Genomic DNA, 22,352 nt, shown 5'->3' with positions numbered 1-22,352 from the left:
GTAAAACATATTCAGAGTAGTAGGCCTGCACAATGCATACAGAGCAGTTGTGGAATAACCCCCCAGAAGCAGAAGCTGTAGCAGAGGAAAGCACCACATCCTTCTTCACTCTCCACTTGCAAACTAGCCGTGTAGAAACTGCCAATGCATAATTATCATCTGTGTCATGAGGCTTTTCATGTGTTGATTCTGCACCCTGGTCCAAATGCCCATCCCTTCTCTATTAAATATGTAAGGAAAATACAATTAAGATGCACTCTGTATATAAAGGGAAGTCAAGAAAAACAGATATAATGAACATCTTTTTTAACATTTCAAGGCTTTACGTTGTAGGCTGTTAATACAGTCAGCTAGGCAAAGTCATAGCAGTGAGTGAAACCATGTTCTTACCACTCACCAGCAACAACAGAACTATGGTGCTAAGAAATTGGTGCCAAATGCTACATCAACATCAATTGTTAATGACACTAACATAAAAAAGCACTTATTGAACACAATAATAATAAAGTTAATATTCAATTTACACAGTATTTTCTGCACACCTATACTCATTTTCTTCCATATTTTGAAACACACATTTAAAAACAGTCAAGGGGTTATAGCTCTGATTATAAATACGTCTTAATTCACCCCCAAGAGCTGGCACTTAAAAATGCAGCAGATTACAGACCAGGGAGATGAAGCATGCTCATCTTTCTTCCACTTGCTATTTTCCCCATGCAACAATCACTGAATTTCTCAGTAAACGTACATCATTTTCCCTACATGGATCAAGACACCACCCCCATACACACTGTGCATGTTCCCCCCTCAGCTGAAGCTACTAGTAAGGCGCATGAACCCCCTAACCATGTGGCTGATTTGTCAATGGGCAGCAGAAGAGGATCAGACATACCCTCAGAAAGAAATTCCTTTAACAACACACACATTTTGGCATTGGCAGGAGCTCCTACTATCAGAACGGCTTCCGCAAACCCTCGGAATGAGCCAGCACCAGCAGCGCCAGGGGTCCTCTTTGCTGTTGAGTCCCATCATTGCCCCAGACTTGGAGTAGTTACAGAAGTTTGGGCATTTCAAACTCAAGCATCTTGTGTGATTTTTTTCATTGCCTACTGATCTTCTTTCCCATCAGAGTAAACACAGTGCCTTGAATAAACTTGGGGCTACTTCTGAATAATTTATGGAAAGAACGAGAAAATAATGTGAATCTAATCTGAGCATCTTCGAATGGACCCTTGATTGAACAACGCTGGAAATTCCACCTCAGTCCAACTTAGACACTCAGGTCCTCGGAGATCTTCGCGGCTATTCTTTCCCTCATAACTTCATGTGCTTGTACAATTGTTCTAATTTGGGTTTTAGGCATACAGGATATTTTTAAATGAAACCTCTTTTAGGACTAACAGCTCCTGTTACTCGTACGGGGCACTGTATTCCTCAGAGGCTTGTCCACAAAGGTGAAATAAATCTCTCTTAACTGCTTACTGTACGTGGATTAGAGTACTGAAAATGCACTACGCAAAGGAGGAATAATTCCATAATACATGGAAGAAATTGTCCTCCCTTCTGTAGCCGAAGCAAGCAGAAGACGGTCAATATAGTGGGCATTAGTTATTCAGTGGATATTGGTATAGGACATGGCAGGGAGTCATTTCCTCAAGATTTTGTTCTTCTTTCTATTCCTCCTTGTAAATTACCTATGCCTCCTAGGGTTCCTGATACGTTCAAGTATATCCCAGAGAGCTGATCTAAGCCATCTTGTCCCTTGATTTCTTTCTAAGTTCCAGACTTGCCAGGAATGTTTTCTTAGTCTTCAAATAACAGTTTTTGTTGGAAAGCTACCAAAAAACCAAACTTAGTTAAAACAAAGAATTCAAGTAAACAATTTGATTTTAAAAAAAAAAACAAAAACAAAACCAAAACCACTGTTAGGTTAGCTGTAAAATAAGTTCACCATTTCAGAACATGAACTGCAACTCAAATGTCGCACCTCAGAGCAACACATATGTCCTGGGTTTGGCCAGGACAGGGTTAATTTTCACCGGACTCCAGGAAGGGGCACAGCCGGGGGGTGGGGGCTGACCCCACCTGGCCAAACGGAGCCCGGTATTCCATACCATGTGACGTCACGCTGGGTTCCGGTGGGGGGGGCGGGGCGGCGGGAACGCTCTCGCGGTTTGGGCGGGCGCAGCGCCGGTCCGGTTTCGGGAGAGCGGCTGTGTACGGTTCGTGGTTGTGTTTTCTCCTTATCTGTATCGTTGTTGTTCCTGTTTTCCCTCTGTTTGCTGTTCTGTTAAACTGCCCTTATCCCGACCCACCAGTTTCTGCCTCTTTCTTTCCATTCTCCTCCGCACGCCGGCGGGGGGAGGGGCGGCCGCGTGGCGCTTTTGTTGCCGGCGGCAGCCGAAACCAAAACATTTTAATTGGCGCCCAACGTGGGGCGGGGATAACGGCAGGGCTGAGCAGCGGGTGTTAAAACTGCTTTCATAGATTTTGTTAAAATTTATCATACGCATTTACTGTGTTAGTTAAAGTCGCCGGTAAAAATGTTTCTGTCTTTCATCAGATGGTTGTGGTTTTTGAATCCGTACTTGCTGTACTTGTTCCCTGTGGTGCTATTCATCGTCACGGGGAAAAAGATCAGGATGATAATTTTGCTCTACCTTACGATATCGACTTATGATGTGATAACATCACTGTGCATGAAATTAGTCTTGTATTTGCATGCGGCACTGCGGTCATTTCCGTACCTCGGATCCTATGTCTTAGAATTTGTGAATAATCAAACCCAGTCTGTGGGGAAAACCGAAGGGGATACCTCCCCCCACTCTTTCGCCCCCCCTCTCTCCCTCAGGCTGGTCCTAACTGCTTTTGAGAATTTCGAGTACCCGTGGGATGCTCAGGGCAGCACTCTCCTTTTGTTATGCCTCCTGAATGGGTTGCAGGTTTTGTTTAGGGTTAAGCAAGTCGTTAAGAACATCGTGCAGAGACCTGCCCCGGGGCCGGATAGCTGTGAGTGGCTGGGTGTGTGGGACAGCATGGGCAGGTGTCTAGAGCAGTGGGCACCACCGGTGTGTTTTAAACTCACCCCTGAACAAATACAGAAACCGGACAAACTAGTAAAATATCTGAAAAAAGTGTGCTGCCACCCTGGGAACTCCAGAGAGACACAGATCACCACAATGTGCTGGGGTCTGGCCCACGCCTACCGAGCTGCCCTGTTCAACACTGTTCAGAGCCCTAAAGGGGAAAGGGGGGGGAATGAAGCAGCAGGCACTGCAGCTGGCGCTGCCCCCCCAGCCGGCCCTGCAGCACCTCCAGCCCAGCAGGCAGTCACAGCCCCCCCAGCCAGCACCACCGCTGCCACAGCTGCAGGGTCTGCCTCGGTTTCCCCAGCGGGCACAGCAGCTGCTCCAGCCCCAGCTCCAGCCACAGGCACAGTGACTGAGCCCAATGACCAACCTGTGCAGGTAGCAGTCGCCCCCGTAAAACTAAAGAAAGACGCAAAGAGAGCAGATCGCTCTGGGAGGGATGATGATGAGCCAGGGTCATCACGGGAGATAGAGACAGAGATCATCACCCGGTCCCTGTCCCTGGGCGAGCTGCGAGACATGCGGAAAGACTTCAGCCGCCACCCAGGCGAGCACATTGCCACCTGGCTGCTGCGGTGCTGGGATAATGGGGCCAGCAGCTTGGAATTAGAGGGCAAGGAAGCCAAGCAGCTGGGATCCCTGGCCAGGGATGGGGGCATTGACAAGGCCATTGGGAAAAAGGAACAAGTCCTCAGCCTCTGGAGGAGACTTCTGTCAGGCGTGAGGGAGAGGTACCCCTTCAGTGACGATTTTGTATGCTATCCTGGCAAGTGGACCAATATGGAAAGGGGTATTCAGTACTTGAGGGAATTGGCTGTGCGGGAGCTGGTTTACTGTGACACAGACGATGAGCAGGTACCTACAGACCCAGATGAACTCCAGTGCTCACAATCCATGTGGAGGAAGTTTGTGCGGAGCGCACCCTCCTCATATGCCAACTCACTGGCAGTTGTAAACTGGAAAGGTAAAGACGTACCAACAGTGGACGAGGTGGCTGTCAGACTCCGCCAATATGAGGAAAGTCTCTCTTCCTCCCTTGTCTCAGCCGTGGAGAAACTGGTCAAGCGACTAGACAGGAATATGTCCTACTCCCCACCTGTGCGGGCCCGCATCTCAGCTATTAGGGGCAGGCGTTTCTCTGCTCAGGAGAGGGAATACAGAGGCTATACACCCCGGGGCACCCTGTGGTTTTACCTGCGTGACCACGGAGAGGACATGAGGAAGTGGGATGGAAAACCCACCTCAAGTCTAGAGGCCCGAGTACGTGAGTTGCGAGGTAAAACAATCACAAAAGGGGACTCTGTTAGGAAAAATGCCGCTCCAGTTTCCAAAAGCCAGCTCTCCAGACCAGGTAGACAGTTTGACCTTGATTCCGATCCTCTGGAGGGGACCTCCAAGTCATTTTTACAGCAGGTGAGCAGCAATTTCTCTGACGAGGATTAGAGGGGCCCTGCCTCCAGCCAGGTGGAGGAAAGGGACAACCGTGTCTATTGGACGGTGTGGATTCGGTGGCCTGGCACGTCAGATCCACAAGAGTATAAAGCTCTAGTGGACACTGGTGCACAGTGTACTTTAATGCCATCAGAGTTCAAAGGGTCAGAGCCCATTTGCATTTCCGGAGTGACAGGGGGGTCCCAAGAGCTGAGTCTACTGGAGGCTGAAGTGAGCCTCACTGGGCAGGACTGGCAGAAGCACCCCATTGTAACTGGCCCCGAGGCTCCGTGCATCCTTGGGATAGACTATCTTAGGAGAGGCTATTTCAAGGACCCAAAGGGGTATCGGTGGGCTTTTGGCATAGCTGCTGTGGAGACGGAAGAAATTAAACAGCTGTCCATTTTGCCTGGTCTCTCGGAGGATCCTTCCGTTGTGGGGTTGCTGAGGGTTGAAGAACAACAGGTACCCATCGCGACCACAACGGTGCACCGGCGACAGTATCGTACCAACCGAGACTCCCTTCTCCCCATTCATCAGCTGATCCGCCAGCTGGAGAGTCAAGGAGTGATCAGTAAAACTCGCTCACCCTTTAATAGTCCCATATGGCCAGTGAGAAAATCTACTGGAGAGTGGAGACTGACAATAGACTACCGTGGCCTGAATGAAGTCACACCACCGCTGAGTGCTGCTGTGCCAGACATGCTAGAACTTCAATATCAGCTGGAGTCAAAGGCAGCCAAGTGGTATGCGACAATTGACATCGCTAATGCATTCTTCTCCATCCCTTTGGCAGCAGAGTGCAGGCCACAGTTTGCTTTCACCTGGAGGGGCATCCAGTACACCTGGAATCGACTGCCCCAGGGGTGGAAACACAGTCCCACCATTTGCCATGGACTAATCCAGACTGCACTGGAAAAGGGTGAAGCCCTAGAACATCTGCAGTACATCGATGACATCATTATATGGGGCGACACAGCGGAGGAAGTTTTTGAGAAAGGGGAGAAAATAGTTCAAATCCTTCTGAAAGCCGGTTTCGCCATTAAGCGAAGTAAAGTCAAGGGACCTGCGCAAGAGATCCAGTTTTTGGGAATAAAATGGCAGGATGGGCGCCGTCAAATCCCAATGGATGTCATCAACAAAATAGCAGCTATGTCTCCACCCACCAGCAAAAAGGAAGCACAGGCCTTCCTGGGTGTTGTGGGTTTTTGGAGGATGCACATCCCAAATTACAGCCAAATTGTGAGTCCTCTGTACCACGTGACCTGGAAGAAGAATGATTTTGAATGGGGCCCTGAGCAACGACAGGCATTTGAACAAATTAAACGGGAGATAGTTCATGCCGTAGCCCTTGGTCCAGTCCGGTCAGGGCAAGATGTCAAAAACGTGCTCTACACCGCAGCCGGGGAGAATGGCCCAACCTGGAGTCTCTGGCAGAAAGCACCAGGGGAGACTCGAGGTCGACCCCTGGGGTTCTGGAGCCGGGGATACAAAGGATCTGAGGCCCGCTATACTCCCACTGAAAAAGAGATTCTGGCAGCATATGAAGGCGTTCGAGCTGCTTCAGAAGTGGTCGGCACTGAAGCACAGCTCCTCCTAGCTCCACGATTGCCGGTCCTGGGCTGGATGTTCAAAGAGAGGGTCCCCTCTACGCATCATGCCACCGATGCTACGTGGAGTAAGTGGGTCGCGCTGATCACCCAGCGCGCCCGAATGGGAAACCCCAGTCGCCCAGGAATTCTGGAGGTAATAATGGACTGGCCAGAAGGCAAAGATTTTGGAGCATCGCCAGAGGAGGAGGTGACACGTGCTGAAGAGGCCCCACTGTATAACCAGCTGCCAGAAGATAAGAAACAGTATGCCCTGTTCACGGATGGGTCCTGTCGCATTGTGGGGAAGCAGCGGAGGTGGAAGGCTGCTGTATGGAGCCCTACACGACAAGTCGCGGAAACTGCTGAGGGAGAAGGTGAGTCCAGCCAGTTTGCAGAGGTGAAAGCCATCCAGCTGGCTTTAGACATTGCCAGTCGAGAGAAGTGGCCAGTGCTCTATCTTTACACCGACTCTTGGATGGTGGCCAATGCCTTGTGGGGGTGGCTGCAGCAATGGAAGAAGAACAACTGGCAGCGCAGAGGCAAACCTATCTGGGCTGCCCCGTTGTGGCAAGATATTGCTGCCCGTCTGGAGCAGTTGGCTGTAAAAGTCCGTCACGTGGACGCCCACGTCCCTAAGAGTCGGGCCACTGAAGAACATCAAAACAACCACCAGGTAGATCAGGCTGCTAAGATTGAAGTGGCTCAGGTGGATCTGGACTGGCAACATAAGGGTGAACTCTTTATAGCTCGGTGGGCCCATGACACCTCGGGCCACCAAGGAAGAGACGCGACATACAGATGGGCTCGTGACCGAGGGGTGGACTTGACCATGGACACTATTGCACAGGTTATCCATGAATGTGAGACATGCGCTGCAATCAAGCAAGCCAAGCGGGTAAAGCCTCAGTGGTCTGGAGGACGATGGCTAAAATATAAATATGGGGAGGCTTGGCAGATTGACTATATCACACTGCCACAAACCCGCCAAGGCAAGCGCTATGTACTCACAATGGTGGAGGCCACCACCGGATGGCTGGAAACCTACCCTGTGCCCCATGCCACTGCCCGGAATACCATCCTGGGCCTGGAAAAACAAGTCCTGTGGCGACATGGCACTCCCGAAAGAATTGAGTCCGACAACGGGACTCACTTTCGCAACAGCCTCATAGACACCTGGGCCAAAGAACACGGTATCGAGTGGGTGTATCACATCCCCTACCATGCACCAGCCTCGGGAAAGATCGAACGTTACAATGGGCTGCTAAAAACCACTTTGAGGGCAATGGGGGGTGGGACTTTCAAGAACTGGGATACTCATTTGGCAAAGGCCACCTGGTTGGTTAACACCAGAGGGTCCACCAACCGGGCTGGTCCTGCCCAGTCAAAACCTCAGCGCCCCGTAGAAGGGGATAAAGTCCCTGTAGTGCACATGCGGAACATGTTAGGGAAGACGGTTTGGGTTAGTCCTGCCTCGGGCACAGGCAAGCCCGTCCGCGGGATTGCCTTTGCTCAAGGACCTGGGTGTACCTGGTGGGTAATGCGGAAGGATGGGGAAGTCCGATGTGTACCTCATGGGGATTTAATTTTGGGCGAGAATAGTCCATAAATAAATTGTATAAAGTTAGTTGTTAAATAACCCTGTCACTGTCTGTTATCACTGTTATAAATGTTATATGTTGTACCAGTAGTAGCATAGTAAGAATCGTCCAGATTAAAGGAATGATATCTGGAGACAGGAGAAGTGGTGGTGATCAGCTGGACAATGGGGGACCTGGGCATGACGTAGATGGTATGGAATAAGGGGTGGATAATGTCCTGGGTTTGGCCAGGACAGGGTTAATTTTCACCGGACTCCAGGAAGGGGCACAGCCGGGGGGTGGGGGCTGACCCCACCTGGCCAAACGGAGCCCGGTATTCCATACCATGTGACGTCACGCTGGGTTCCGGTGGGGGGGGCGGGGCGGCGGGAACGCTCTCGCGGTTTGGGCGGGCGCAGCGCCGGTCCGGTTTCGGGAGAGCGGCTGTGTACGGTTCGTGGTTGTGTTTTCTCCTTATCTGTATCGTTGTTGTTCCTGTTTTCCCTCTGTTTGCTGTTCTGTTAAACTGCCCTTATCCCGACCCACCAGTTTCTGCCTCTTTCTTTCCATTCTCCTCCGCACGCCGGCGGGGGGAGGGGCGGCCGCGTGGCGCTTTTGTTGCCGGCGGCAGCCGAAACCAAAACAACATATCAGAAAAAGTACTGAAGGATCCTATCTTGAAGTGCATGTTTAGAACCTGCCACGCAGTCGGTTTCACATTTAAACAAGTTTGCTGTTAGGAAAAGCTTACTGAAAGGATTAGGTGCAATCACAGCTTGTATCACAGAGCATGCACCTCATTTGCAGTGGCTCTTCATCTCTGAAAAGAAGCTGGCAGCCAGGAGAGAAACACTGATCGGCGAGGTGGCACCTGCAGCAAGTGGAGGGAGCATCCACAGCGGGACCCAGGCAATGTTTGGCCACTGATGTGCAACCGGCAGGACACGGCCTGGTTCTGCCTCCCTTTCCCTCTAGATGCATGCTGGAAGGTCACGCTCGTCCCAGGACTTCGCTACTGCCTGTCATCCTAGCTTGGGAATAGTAAAGGTCAGGTTTTATGGTGTCTTCTGAGGTTCCAAACGAGCTGACAGACATCCTTGGGTGGCTCCATAGCTTGCCAACCTTTCTAGACCTCTACCAAACTTGCAGATATGAGTCAGTTCACAGGCATATTTCAGCTTTCCTCTTTGACTCCTCTGATTAATCTATACCATCCTTTAAGAACTGGCAGGATTTCCTTTTTTGATTTTAAATTATCTCTTTGGTACATTTTAGTGTTTATGCTCAGTGAAGAAATTTTAAATTTTTGATGATTCTTCTGTTAATTAAGGTTTCTTGCTCGCATTTCTCAATGATGCTTCAAGAAATCCTTGAGGGGCATCTTCTTGCAACCAGAAAAATACTGACTACAATAACATGGAGGTCTCAGCTCCTAACTGCAGGCTGTGACGCAGTGTGGAACCAACTACCATCTATTTAAAACAGAGCTTGCCAAAACACAGGCAATGAGTTATATGCAGCCTCTTAGACTTCTAAGCACAACCCATGGTAATGTACAGTCCTGCACTGCTATGTCCTGGCACTGTAAACATCCCAGAAAATGTTTCTTTAATGCAAAAATACCTGTCACTGTTGTCTGCCGTGACAGTAACTGCTCTGAGCAAGTCTAACGCTGGAATAACAGCAGAGCATATCTCTACTAATTTCTGTGGAGTTTTACCTGTTTTACACACATTCAAATGCAGGAAGTGACATTATCATTCTATCCACATATTTTAGAAGTTTGGACCGTTATTTTCCACGTGGAATGATTCACCAAAAGTTAGCTATCAGTTGCTTTGCTCTAAAGGCCTGTTTGAATGACAAACTAACAGCTGATGACAAAAATGTTCTAGGGGAGCAATGTACGTGCCTACAGCTAACGCTCTTGGAGGACTGAGACATTATTTTTTTACAACACCTGGCATTAAGGGATAACTAGTCAGTCAAGCTACTTGGCTATGTCTCCCTCCCAGGCTACCTGCGAGACAGTTTGCACCCAGTCCCATCCTGGCTAGGGTCTGAGCTCTTCAGTGTACCCTTTAACCAGCCAGGAGGGAACTTCCACAGTGTGATGAAGCCAGACAAGTATCACCCTGTCCTCCATCTATTTCCCAGCCTTCACTCTGGGAGTAGCCCAGGGTGCCACTGGATAAATGGGGCATTACTGATATTGCACAGGAAACCTTCATTCTGGCCTTTTCTAACTCCAAAGAGCTTAACGCTACAAACTTTGGGATAGTTTTTGTCAATATGACAAGCAGAAAGGGCATAAGGCTGCCCTTACTCAGATGAAATGTCCTCTGACTTTAATAAGTGGATTTGCTCAGCCTGGGCTTTCTCTCCTCTCCATTACCATGCATCCTTTAGTACATCGGAAAGACATTCATTACCTCTCCACTTTTCACAGAAAAGCCTATACTGCAACACTGATGGTGATAAAAAGGAAACACCACCCTAAAATAGTTTTTAAAAAATGAAAAAATTTCCACCGACAAATTTGATATTCTGCTAGTGTTTTTATTTTCTGCTAAGACAGTCTAATTAAACCTCTGCTAGTTCCACCCATCATGGAGGTCAGGCTGTTCCAAGAAATGGTTCTGTTTAAACTTTTCTGCCCATTGTGAAATAGGAAAGACTGACATTGTATTTCCATTTCAAAGGAAATGCTTATTTTAAAAAATATGAACTTATTAGGTGGTGCAAAAATTTTTATACTCCTCCCTAATCTTCAGCTATCTCGCTGTATTCACCTGTAGGAGTTGTAGAAGGGACTGATTTTGTAAGCCACAGAGACTTTCTAGATCAATATCTGACTAACACCTTTTAGGCACTTGCAGAGAGTTTCATTAACATGGATTAAATAGTCATCAAAAGGACTGTGTGTCGACTGTGTCGCATGCAGATAATATGGTAAAGACGGTGCCCGCATCCATATTTAACAAACTTAATTGATTGTTTAATGTCCCCCTGCACACCCGGTTTAACAAATGCAGCCTTCGAGGGGGGGAAACAAAACAGGCTGCAATTTGAACAGGACACGGAGCTGGTGTGCTGCATCACCTAGTTAACCTCAAACAAGATTAATCAGATCTTTTTACCCAAGATGGTGTAACCCAGCTTGCTAAGAATATTTCATTGTTAAAAATACACTGCTTCTTGCTAAGCTGTTTGCTTTCTGTATGGACAAAAGACGTAAGGAATATGAGAATGTCCTGTCCTTTAAAATACAGACTACACTAAGGGGTCTCCTTTCAGCTTGTCTTTGCAGAAGGGATAAAGCAGATCTCACATCAGCAGGACAGGTATCCCAGGGTCCTCAGAGAACTCGCTGTGCCGACTCCTGCCCAGCATTTTTGAGCATCTCCCCTTTAAAAACTAACATTTCCAAATGTCCACAGGTAGAAGTGGAATCACAATCAACGGCTCAATGCCTAAATTCTTCTTTTTACAGTGCCACTGTAACAGAGATGTACGCACTCACGTAACAGCAACAGTGCAAGCAGACACATGGTCCCAGTTTATGCAGTTTTTGATAAATTTCAGCTCTATTTTTAGAATTTTTATAAACTAATGTGGGAGTTTATGTTAAACAAGGTGACTGAGGGCTGAGAATGATGAGTTCTCAGCGACCTCCGTCTAGTTTATACATTACTCAGAGGATTTTTCTGTTAGATGAAACAAGACCCATTTGTAATGAGATATATTTTATCTTCTATTTAAGAAAGACTGAGCATTTAATTGGTCCAGTCTTAGTGTTAATCCACAGTAATGCTAAATTTATATCCAGAAATGGCTTCTTACTCTTTGCATGTTTTCAGCTTTATGACTGGAAAATAGTACTGGGGGGAGCACAGCAGTCAGTCAGGCACAGCCTGCAGGGCTGAAGTCAGGGAATGTGGCAACTTGACCTCAGCAAGCTTCAAGCAACTAAAAAAAACAACCCAAAACCCAGAAAACCAACACCCACACACACTACATGCCATTGAAATGGTGAAAGGGACTCGAAAGGCAGAGTGCAATGAACAGAATTAGAATCAGACTGAGGCTTTGAGTAAACATCTTTGCTTGTACAAAAATATCAGAAAGAGTGGCAGTTATCATATTCACCTAGAAAATAGGGCCCTACCATACATACCATGCATGACAGCACAGTGCAGAAGCACATCGCTTCCACCGGTAGCTGGGCACCTCTGTGCCCTCCTGCACAAACACACATCAGTCCCCTCTGCCTCAGAGGAGACACAGCCTAAAGGGGAGGTAAGAACAGAGGCTCAGGCAACGCTATTATAAGCGGCTCCGAGGCGTTCTTCACTGATCTCCTGTTCCGATGCTTACATGACCCATCTCACAGACACAGCAGCAGGACTGTACAGCTGTAAATTAAAAAAAGAACACTATGAAAATACAGGAAAGTGCACCTCTGTAATTTGCAATACATCTTGCAAAACAAAAAGCTACAGCTCAACATCTTCTTTTGAATGTGATTTTTCTGCTAGTCAAAGACATCAAGGGACATCATAAGGCAGCCCTCAAATAACTCTAATGCATAGTTTGAACTACCACACAAAAGCATATTCTCCCCTGCTGGCTTTATGAAACTCAGCTATAAGGTCTCTGGACCATTTTTCATACATTCTTTCCTACCATCCAAGACTTCTCTATAAAAAACAGAAACAAGGACTGGCATTTCAGAAAACGCAGACACAGATTTAAGTATCACGCAGTGAGAACAACTAGTCACTGGGGACTTGGAAAAGATCAGCACAGCTATTGCAACATATAACGTAAGTGAGATGGAAAAAACCTCATCTTCCATCCTGGATGTTTATTGCATATGTTACAGTCCTCTGTACATCCAGCCATCACTGATGCTCGTAGGAATCATATAAGCAGAAAAAGAACAGAGCATTCTCAAGAAAGCCTCTACAAAAAGAAGCATTATCTCCAGGGTGAGAGCCTGTGTCATTAAATGTCTGACATCAGATTTCATTGCAGGCGATATAGCAAAATTCTCTCTGACTTCAGCAGCAAAGTCTGGGCTATAGGCTCCCCCCCCATCACTTTCCATTGGCCTTGCTCCTTGACAATCAGATTAGTGTTACAAAAATAGACCCAAGCCTTCAGAAGCACGTAAAGCAAAAGATTTGGCTCTATCTATGTCTGTACTTGTCCTCAGCTACCAAGAGCTTCACTGTTTCGACAGAGCAGAGGTCAGCGTACACACAGAGGAGTGCTGAGTGCTGCTCCGAGCGCTGGTTTGAGGCACACGGGCAGGGTCGCACGCCCCACAGCCCCGCTCCCTGGTTTGAGGCACACGAGCAGTGTCACACGCCCCACAGCCCTGCTCCCGGCGAGAGGCATCACAAGATGGAGGCACTGACTTTGCAGCAGCGTTATGCACTGCACTATACTAACAGACCTGAACCTATGCTACAATCGCAATCCAGGGCTTTTCTGGAAAGTGGTAATACCTAATTTCCCTGAATTTTTCAAAATATTTGCAAGACACAGCATAGGACAGGGTTGAGCTGCCAAATCTCACTTTGCCAAGTCAGTGTATGGCACCATTTGGGTGAAACCAGATGCACCTTCAGAACGGCGGGCTAACGAACTGAGCCATTTTGCCACCCTTGCTTGGAAATACTAGAAATTGGTCAAAGTTAATCCTCAGGTTTTGTGTAGCTAAAGCTGCTCAGCCAGCCCAAATGCCCTTGCAGGCAGTGCCCAGTGGCCCCCTCCCAGAAGCATCCCCCCCCATCCCACCGTACAGTGCACCGATGATATTGTTTGAGGTCAGGTGCTTTTTTTTTGTTTTTCAAACACCAATGGAAAATACCTTTTATAATGCAGATGTATAATTGACCTTCTGGCAAAGGTCAGCATTATTGTAGCCAGCAAACACACCACACAGCATGGTGCAGCGAGAAAGTATCTTGTAAAGTTTCTCTTTTACTGAAAAAACAGTGATGTCCAGGCTTTAAAAGTATAATAAAAAAGTAAATTAAAAATATACCTTAATGAAGCCAATAAAATTAATTTTTAATCCAAATAGTTTTTAAACCAAATGTTACAGTAAGTGTGTTTTATAAGGCCCCACAATTCCATATTCAGTTTATTTTATTACCTGGAACACTGTTTATTTTTACCACTACTTAAAGATATTCCAAGTGTTACAACTACCTTCCTTAACTGGCACTTCCATTTTTATGGGTATCTGAAAGAAGCAATTAAAAAGTTTAAAATGAAAAGTAGCAGACAAATACATGATTCATGCTGCAATTTTCCATATGCTGACTACTTCCAACTTTACAACTTGGCAGATGCTGGGAATATCTCAGCTCTAATCTTGCAAGCCTCCTCCAGGACTGTGAAGAAAACGTTTTGTCAGGCTCTGAAGACCAGTAGGATCTCTGGTGTGCTACGGGTACACCTCCAAAATATAAATGCTTAACCAAACCTTACTGCAGCTTACTAGACTTTGAAGTTTTCCAGTTCCCACCGTTCTTGGGCACATTTTCCCCCAGTAAAGGTGAAAGAAACTTGAAACCAGCATCGAAAATGAGGAAATCTCCTACAAGTCAGGTGGAAGGTGGGGATGTACTGTACTTGCGGCACATTTGATCCTTTACAGAGGCTCTGCGCTGGGTAAGGCCCAGGGCTGGGTTTCGATCCGTCCCCCAAGGCAACGCCGCCAGCCCCCCGAGCCCAGAGCTTGCGCACTGCGAGTTCCACACGTGCAGCGAGCGTTCCCGTCCTCGTGGGTGTTACAGCCCGTCCGGCAGCTCCTGCCAAGCTCCTGGCCACATCCCTCACAGCCGCGCAGCTCGGCTGACCCTGGCGCTCAGCGCAGTGACGATGGAAGCCAGTCAGCACAGCCCCATCCATCACCCAGGCGCTACCTGGCCCTGGCTTTGTTCTGCCAAGTTCCCCCCCGGAAAGTTTCTGGAACTGATGCTTTCGCAGCGCTTGGAGCCTTACCTCTGTTGGTGTTTCTACGTTTCCTCCCTCCCACGGTAACACCCTGGTAATAATATCCCTTTAAAAAATGCATGTACTATATGCAAGACTAAGAGCTACCTGTTGCAAAAAAAAAAAAACATTTTAAATGATTTGGTAAAATTTAGAGGATGGAACTTTATTTTCCTATCAGTCCATCAACATAGGGCTTACAACGGGCAGCACTGAAAAGCATCCTTGTTTAAACGCTTCTGCAAATGAAACGGAATTCATTTTCTCCATACGTCTCGTTTAAAGCAAAACGCCTTTGTGCAGCTTTGTGCACATTCGACAAGCAGCGAGGTCGCAGGACTGCGGTGATTACCTCAAGGGATCAGACATTTGATGCTACGTGATTGCGCTGAAGCCGGCCAGCGTTTTGGCGATCAGTCTCTCTGAACACTGCTTTTTATGGCAGAAAAATACATGCTGCCGAGTACCGTGGAAAGGAAGACACATCCAGAGCAAAGCGCAGCAAAGCAGCGTAGGTTCAAGAGAAACTCACATGACTCCTAAGTTTAAATACTTTGGTCACGATACCCTTCAGCTGGGCACTGCTGAGAAGGACCACATGGCCTTTGCAACGAGCCGGAGGCTGCAGGACGTCACGGCAGTTTCAGCTGCACGCACTGGGAGTAATTTACAGAGTTCACTGGTAGGTGGCAACACCAGCCAGAGACACAGCACATCTGCAGGCAGCATATTAACGTGAGAAACAGCGTGGGCTAGCGAAGAGGCGACATCAAAAATATCATATACTCAAATTTCTGGTTACTTCACTTTTTGAAGAAAGGTGGCTAAGCCCTCCTTACCCTTCTCGTGTCCTGGCCAGACTCTAAAGTCTGTATTTCCTTCTAAAACGTTCTGCAGGAAGGCAGGGGACGCCTGGGACCGCCAGCAGAGACAGGGCAGCCACCCCGCCAGCGCCCTGCCCCAGACACCGGCTGCAGGCTAGCCGGGAAGGCGCTCCTAGGGCAAGCGGGAAAAATTAAAAAAGGAAAAAAAGGCAAAAGAACAAAAAAAAAATAAAAACAAAAAATAAAGAAAAAAAGGCGGGGGGGGTGGGAAAGGAGAAATAAAATAACGGGAAGCAGAGAGGCAGCCCTAGCGGCCAGGCAGCGCTTTCCCGTAACGGCTTCCCGGCACAGACCGAGCCCGCAACCCTGCCCGCCCCCCGCCCCTCCCTCCCTGCGGCGGCGGGGCCCGGCCGGGGGGGACGGCCCCTCCGCGCCGGGCTATAAGGGCGGGCGGCGGCGGTGGGGCCGTAGCGCGATGCAGAGCGCGGTGCTCCTGGCGCTGCGGCACGGCCCCGGGCCGATGGAGCGGGGCGGGCGGCGGCGCGGCGAGGCCGAGGAGGCGGAGAAGGGCAGGATGAAGAGGACGATGTGAGCGTCCCGTCCCGTTCCCCCCCCCCCCGGGGCAGAGCCGAGGGCCGAGGTCGGGGGAGCGGGGTGGCTCGCCCCCCTCCGCCGCGGGACCCGGGCTAGCGGGCGAACCGGGGGGTTTCGGGGAGGGGGGAAGAGTCTTCCCGCCCGCAGGCAGCCGCTCTGGGTGCCTCTCCGGGTACAGGACCGGCAGAGGAATGTCGGGGAAGCTTCTGCAGCCTCTGCTGGTACTGGGGTTGGTGTCTAACCCGCGTCTTCCTCTCCATTCTTCCAGCATTAAAGATTGGAAAACCCGGCTGAGCTACTTCCTGCAGAACTCTTCCAGCTCTGCTAAAATGAAACCCAAGACGGTGGGGAAACACCGCACCTACTTCAGGTAAGCGATAAGAGGGAGACTTGGTTGAAATAACTCCAGTGTCTGACAAAAACGATGAAGCCCGAGCAAGGGGGTCTCATGTTCCCTTTCTCTCTGTGCAGACCTTCCCCTGAAGAAGCCCAGCTGTGGTCGGAAGCCTTCGATGAACTTCTGGCGAATAAATGTAAGTTTGTCTTCAAAAAGTAACACTCGAGAGCAAAGGGATGGTGAAGCTTGTAGATCTGTAAGAGACTGCTTCCTTGCATGTCAGCGTTGTACCTTTCTAGTGTAAATGGCTTTGATTCTGGTCTTGAAAGTTAAATGTTTTAAACAAGCCAAAATTCATAGAAGTATTCTTTAAAATAATATTATAAACTAATATTAAAGCATCAAAAATACTTGGTTGTAGCGGAATTTTTTCTGTAACACTTGTAGTTAAAATCATACCTCTCGGCTCAGCCTTGCCAAATGTTTGTTCACTGAGCTGAGTGCGTAAACAAGGCAAACGCGTCCAGATAGCTTGGGAAGGGTTCTGCAACACAGAATTTCAAAGATCTCAGGGTTTTACTGTAGCGCGACAAGGAAAAGCACTCAACAGCAGAGCAAAAGGACTAAGAAATAATATTACGATTTGTTCTTAGAGCTCAAGTCATCCTTTCCATTGCAAAAAATATTCCAGAGGTTTGTAGCACGGTCATAAATATTTATTCCGGTGTAAAGGTTAACACGGGAGATCCCATCTAGAGAAAGGGGTTTTTTAATATACACGCAGGCATCACAAAAGGGAACATACCAACTAAAATGGCTTTCATTTTCTGTGTTTACCTGAAAAATTACTCACTCAAAGTGAAGCCTGCCAAGCTGTTAATTTGTTTACATACATAAACATGGAATTTTTTTTATTGCTATGATATCCCTGCAAGAACCAGACCTACAGCAAAATGGTTTGTCAGAAACAGATGTGCCCAGACTTCAAGTTTCCTGATGTAGTTAATTGACACTATTTTTTTTTTTTTTTTGCTTTCCCTAGATGGTCTTGCTGCTTTCCGAGCTTTTCTGAAGTCCGAGTTCTGTGAAGAGAACATCGAGTTCTGGTTGGCCTGTGAGGACTTCAAGAAAACCAAGTCACCCCAGAAGCTGACATCGAAAGCGAAAAAAATCTACAATGACTTCATTGAAAAGGAGGCTCCCAAAGAGGTAAAGAAAACCTATTTAAACATAACTGCCCTGCTCTGAGTTCTTAAAGCCCTTCTTTATTTCTCTGAACTCACTTTTAAGGTAGATGCCAGAACTGCATCCTACATATCTCACTGTTAATGTCTGTGTCTGAACATAACTCTCCTGAACTGCCTTTTCACCAAGTTGGAAAATGGCACAAGTAGTATTTCACAGTTTCCATCTGTCTGAGTTACTCTGTTTTTTTGTATTAAAGAAGAATTTCCTTCAAGGAAACTTCACTAACTTAACCTGGTAGTAGTAGCGTCTTGTCTTTTTTACCTCTTCAGAAATGTTATGGTGTATTATACTTACTCAAATTCAGTTCTCAGAAGTAAATGTGTTTTTGCTTTTTTGTTTTTTTTTTTTTTTTTTTTGTATTGCAGATAAACATAGACTTCCAAACCAAGAACACAATTGCACAGAATATTCAAGAAGCCACACATACCTGCTTCAGTGCAGCGCAGAAGAGAGTTTACAGCTTAATGGAGAACAACTCATACCCACGGTTTCTGGAATCTGAGTTCTATCAGGAGCTGTGCAAGAAGACTCCCATAACCAGGGCAGCCCAGGGGACATGAGCGATGGAGAACAGCGAGGAGAAGCCTCTCGGCTGGTGAGGAAGCCAGCCCCAGCTCCCGGCAGCATCCTGACCTGGAAGGCTGAGGTACCGAGCGCTCAGTCTGTTTGCTATGGTGCAAGGACAAATACTGACTTTGGAAAGCTGGTGGCGAGGAAGTGCTGCTGTTGGAGGGCATTCAGAGGTGACAGCAGGAGCGTGCCAGCCAGCTGCTAGTGATGTGCCTCCCTGCAAATGCTGTGGTGGGAGGTGACTCCATGACCTAGATCAAACTGCATGGTGTACGAGTCCCTCTGTCACGGCAGAGGTGGCTGTGCAGCAGGTCAAACAGAGCTCCCTGCCTGCGAACAGGAGCTGCTCCATGCAGCTGCGCGGTGCTGGGAACCTGAGTTTAGTTGCGTATTTTTTTTTTTTCTCCTAAACACCAAGCAGTGTTGCTGTCATCAGTCCCTTGGTGTGTTCACACGGGTTCTGTAAACTGCCTCTGGCTGAGGTGTGCTGGGTTTCTGTGTGACTCCTGGCCAGCAGCCGCACTGCGCAGCGAGGCAGGGCTGTAACGCAGCTCCCGGAGGAACAGGTTCTGCAGCTGGAGTGTGCCGGAATGGGTTGTGTTGGCAGGGCTGCACGAGGCCAGACCATGGGCAAAATTTGTCCAAGGTGAACAGGAGCTGTGTAGTATTATATCTATATGCAGATTAAGATTGCGTTGAATGCTGCAATGATGTTGTAGTTCTGTCTTGAGGCAGCTTCAGTGAAGTCTCTTATTGTTTTTAATAAACTGTTTTGATACAAAGCTTGTTTTGTTGCTGAACTTGTTTTTGCACACACAGATATATGCCATCTGGCACTGAACTCCAGAGTATTGGGATTGCATGTCCTGCGTGTGAGCTTAAAATGAGCCCTATTAAAGCAGTTCGTTCTTAATCTATCAGGCAAGTGGCTTGTTTGTTTTTGTTTTTTTAGCAGAATAAAAATCCTCAGAGCTCAAAAACTTAACAGGGGAGACATATTCCATCACATCCTGTCTTAACTATGTCCCCATGAAACCAATCTCTAAGAGTGCAAGGCACATGAATGGCTGCTCAAGGTGACAGATCAGCTAGGAAGCTGCAGCATTGCTGCTGGAAGTCACAGGTTGTTATTCTGAATACAGGCACCCAGAGTACAGCAGTTTAGTGTTGCTTCTGCTCAAGACCTCTGCTTCAAAGAGGGCTTAGGAGGGCTTTAGTATCAGGCTGTAAAACCCGTGCAGAGTCACTAGACGTAATAGCACAATAAAAGCACCTGACTCCCTGCTAGCTGAGTGCTTCTTAGGGGCAAAGTTACTGGTCACCATTATTCCATGTCAATTTTTCTGACAGTATCCAGAACAGTCCCTAACTTGTTCATTTTGTGACTTGTCTGAACTCTAGGTCTGTTTAGGTCCTGGCTCCAGCTGTTTTGACCTCATTTCTCAGGTCACAGCTTTAATAATTTAGCTCACATATGTCCACAGCAATCACTTCTATAATGGTCCACTTCTCCAAGCATCAAGGAAATTGTAACTACATGATTTTCCCCTTCAATTACACATCCAAAGATTGTTCAAAAGCAATCACTTCATGCACGTATATACATACTGCAGGATATATAGCAGTGTTGGAGCAGTCCAGCAATTCTGGGGCTGTGAGAGCTATAGCTCTCATACAGCTGAGCTTGCTGATCAGTTAAGTCTACATAAAACAAGCACAAGAAAAACTCAGCCCAGCAATTTACAGCAACAGAGAAAGTTTTTTTTCTAACCAGGAAAAACAGATTTGGACTGATAATTGCTTTTGTAATTGAACGAAATAATTTGAAGAGCATAAAAATAGCCAGAAAGATACCTATTAATGACTCAGAGCCAAAGCAAGCATAATTCCATGAAGCTTCAGTGAAGCTGCATTAATCTGTGCCAATTTGGGATGTGGTAATTAACCACTGCTGGTGTCTGGTTTCAGGGAAAGAAACATTTCTAGTTTCAGCAGGTGCCAGAACTACTTATAGCAGAGTATGTAGTTCAAAGGGGAAATCAGGTGGGGCTATTAGGCAGGGCATCACTGCCCAAGGGCTGTTCTTGTATATTTTTAAGATATGAATCCTGAACATCAGTCTTTAGGAAGCCTGTGCAGACAGCTCCGTAGCTTCCACAGAGCATGCCACCGGGGCAGCAAACCAACCAAGCTGTGCTGAAACCCTGTCTGAGAGCCCAGGTTTCAGGGCTGAGCTTTGCAGCAAAACACTTTGATGTATCAACAGCAACAAAAAAATTTAAACAAAAAATTTTGTAAAATACAACACATCTGTACAAACAACATTCCTTCCAATTATTACTTCTCCAGTTTTTGATAAGAGCCCGGTTTTCCCAAATCCCAGGGGTAAGCTTCACCAGAAAAAGGGGCACTGCAGGCACATTGGGAGTGCTGCAACCTAAAAGATGGCTATGAACACTACCTGGAGAAATAGAAACCTACCGACAGCTTTCAGAGATGCTGGTTCCGTACTCTGGGTAGCCTTACAGCTCCAGTTAAAACTGGTGCTCTGATATCTATATGCAATGACAGCCAACAACAAACTGCTCTTTCCTCCAGAACCCGGTTGAAGTATTCACACTCCCTCCCGCCCCGGCGGGCTGCACACAGCCAGACTCGCCGCCACGGTGGGGAAAAGACTGGCCTGGGAATGGCAAAAGGTGGGCAGCAGAGCTGGGGTCCCACAGGCCAAGGTGCGGGCACTGCCAAGCAGCTGGGCCAGAGAATGGCCCTGCTTTTAGCTTCCATCAGGTTATAAAACTGCTCCAGCCCATATCCCCATTGACAGCCATCTGAGCAGGAAAATAAGGAGAAGGGTTCCCGGCAGGTAACTACGTTCCAGGAACCCCAGCTGCAAAGGAGCACGGGTCCTGAACAAGTCCCAAAACAAGCTTAGCATTTTTAGAGTAAGGACTTGCTGCAAAAAGCTGAGGACAGTGAGAAGAGGTGGGCAGTGGGTGGGAAGGCAGCCCAGCTCAGCTGGTACAGCGTGGCTGGTCCAGACGATGTCAAAGCTGGTCCATGCACTGCTAACATGACTGATGTTGACATGTAGGGTCTGGGGATCTAGAATTACTGAAAAACAGCAGCAAATCTGTAAAGAAGGCAACTTTTAACTGTCCATGTATCACTATTTTTAAACCGCAATCTCACAAGATTTGATGCTTTTCTTAGCTGCTAGAGGCAAGCGATTCCCCTTCTTTCACATCACAAAAAGTACATTTCTCACCATTAAGATGGAAAATTTGAAATTGCAGCTGAAGTATCTATCCCTACTAATTCCTCAAACCTGAACTTAATGCAAAGACTACACAGTCATTTAAATAATAATTAAAAAAAACCACTATCTGATTTTCAAAGCAAATCTCATAATTTTGGAAAACTACATCAGGAGTTTCAACTGTCTGGATGCAGCAACAGCGAATTTTTTTAAAGTGCTTGTGCTGATGCCGCAGAGTAGGGCAATCTGAACAAGCCCTCCATGCTGTCAAGAAGGCAACATGTAATATAATCTCCTAAAATACAAAACCGAAGCAGCTGACCCTCGGCAAGTGCCCTCTGGCCCAAAGGCTGGAGAGGACCTCTGAGAGCAGGGTGAGTTCAATAGCAATCCTGACTCACCACTCGGGGGGGGGGGGGGGAGGAAGGCAGTGCCGCTCGGTAAACAAATAGCAATGCAGTTCTCTTGCTCCACATATTTACGTATCATGGCTGGAAAATGTACCAGGACTATAAATAAAATCTGCATTTCCACTTGAAATTCCAGATCTCCATTTGAAGAAGGGGACACTAGTGATGGTTTAAAGGGCTTTGTAGGCATGCGTATGTGTGTGGAACGGTTTCTTGGATGAGACGTCGTAACTTTGCAACTTGCATGGAGCAGAAAAGCGACCTTCAGAAATAGTTTTAGGATTTTCATGGATTTTTTTTTTTCTTTTTGGCAAATTTGACTTTCTGTGATTGAAGCAGAAAAAAACGGTCAGAACCTGGGACAACATCCCAAGTTCATCTTCCTTCAGGTGGCAAAGCATTACCAA

The 22,352-nt window shown here is 47.4% G+C and overlaps 1 protein-coding gene across 1 annotated transcript; it reads left to right on the top strand.

Moving 5' to 3' along the window:
- The first annotated feature begins 15,983 nt into the window (after positions 1-15,983).
- Positions 15,984-19,193, top strand: RGS2 (regulator of G protein signaling 2). The gene is made up of 5 exons (XM_075422352.1): positions 15,984-16,115; positions 16,390-16,491; positions 16,593-16,654; positions 17,501-17,667; positions 18,072-19,193. Exons 1-5 carry the CDS (start codon positions 16,003-16,005, stop codon positions 18,264-18,266), a joined length of 639 nt encoding a protein of 212 aa, XP_075278467.1. The 5' UTR covers positions 15,984-16,002; the 3' UTR covers positions 18,267-19,193.
- The last annotated feature ends 3,159 nt before the right edge of the window (positions 19,194-22,352 follow it).

Source organism: Opisthocomus hoazin, chromosome 6 (genome assembly GCF_030867145.1).
Source record: "Opisthocomus hoazin isolate bOpiHoa1 chromosome 6, bOpiHoa1.hap1, whole genome shotgun sequence".
Lineage (NCBI taxonomy): Eukaryota > Metazoa > Chordata > Aves > Opisthocomiformes > Opisthocomidae > Opisthocomus > Opisthocomus hoazin.
Note: the sequence above shows the minus strand (reverse complement) of the source record. Positions and strands in the feature narration are given on the sequence as shown.

Excerpts from the sequence above, each read along its gene's own strand:
- RGS2 (XM_075422352.1), top strand. The coding sequence starts at position 16,003 with ATGCAGAGCGCGGTGCTCCTGGCGCTGCGGCACGGCCCCGGGCCGATG. Across the intron at positions 16,116-16,389 it reads GGCAGGATGAAGAGGACGAT|CATTAAAGATTGGAAAACCC; the intron begins GTGAGCGTCCCG and ends CCATTCTTCCAG. Across the intron at positions 17,668-18,071 it reads AAAAGGAGGCTCCCAAAGAG|ATAAACATAGACTTCCAAAC; the intron begins GTAAAGAAAACC and ends TTTGTATTGCAG.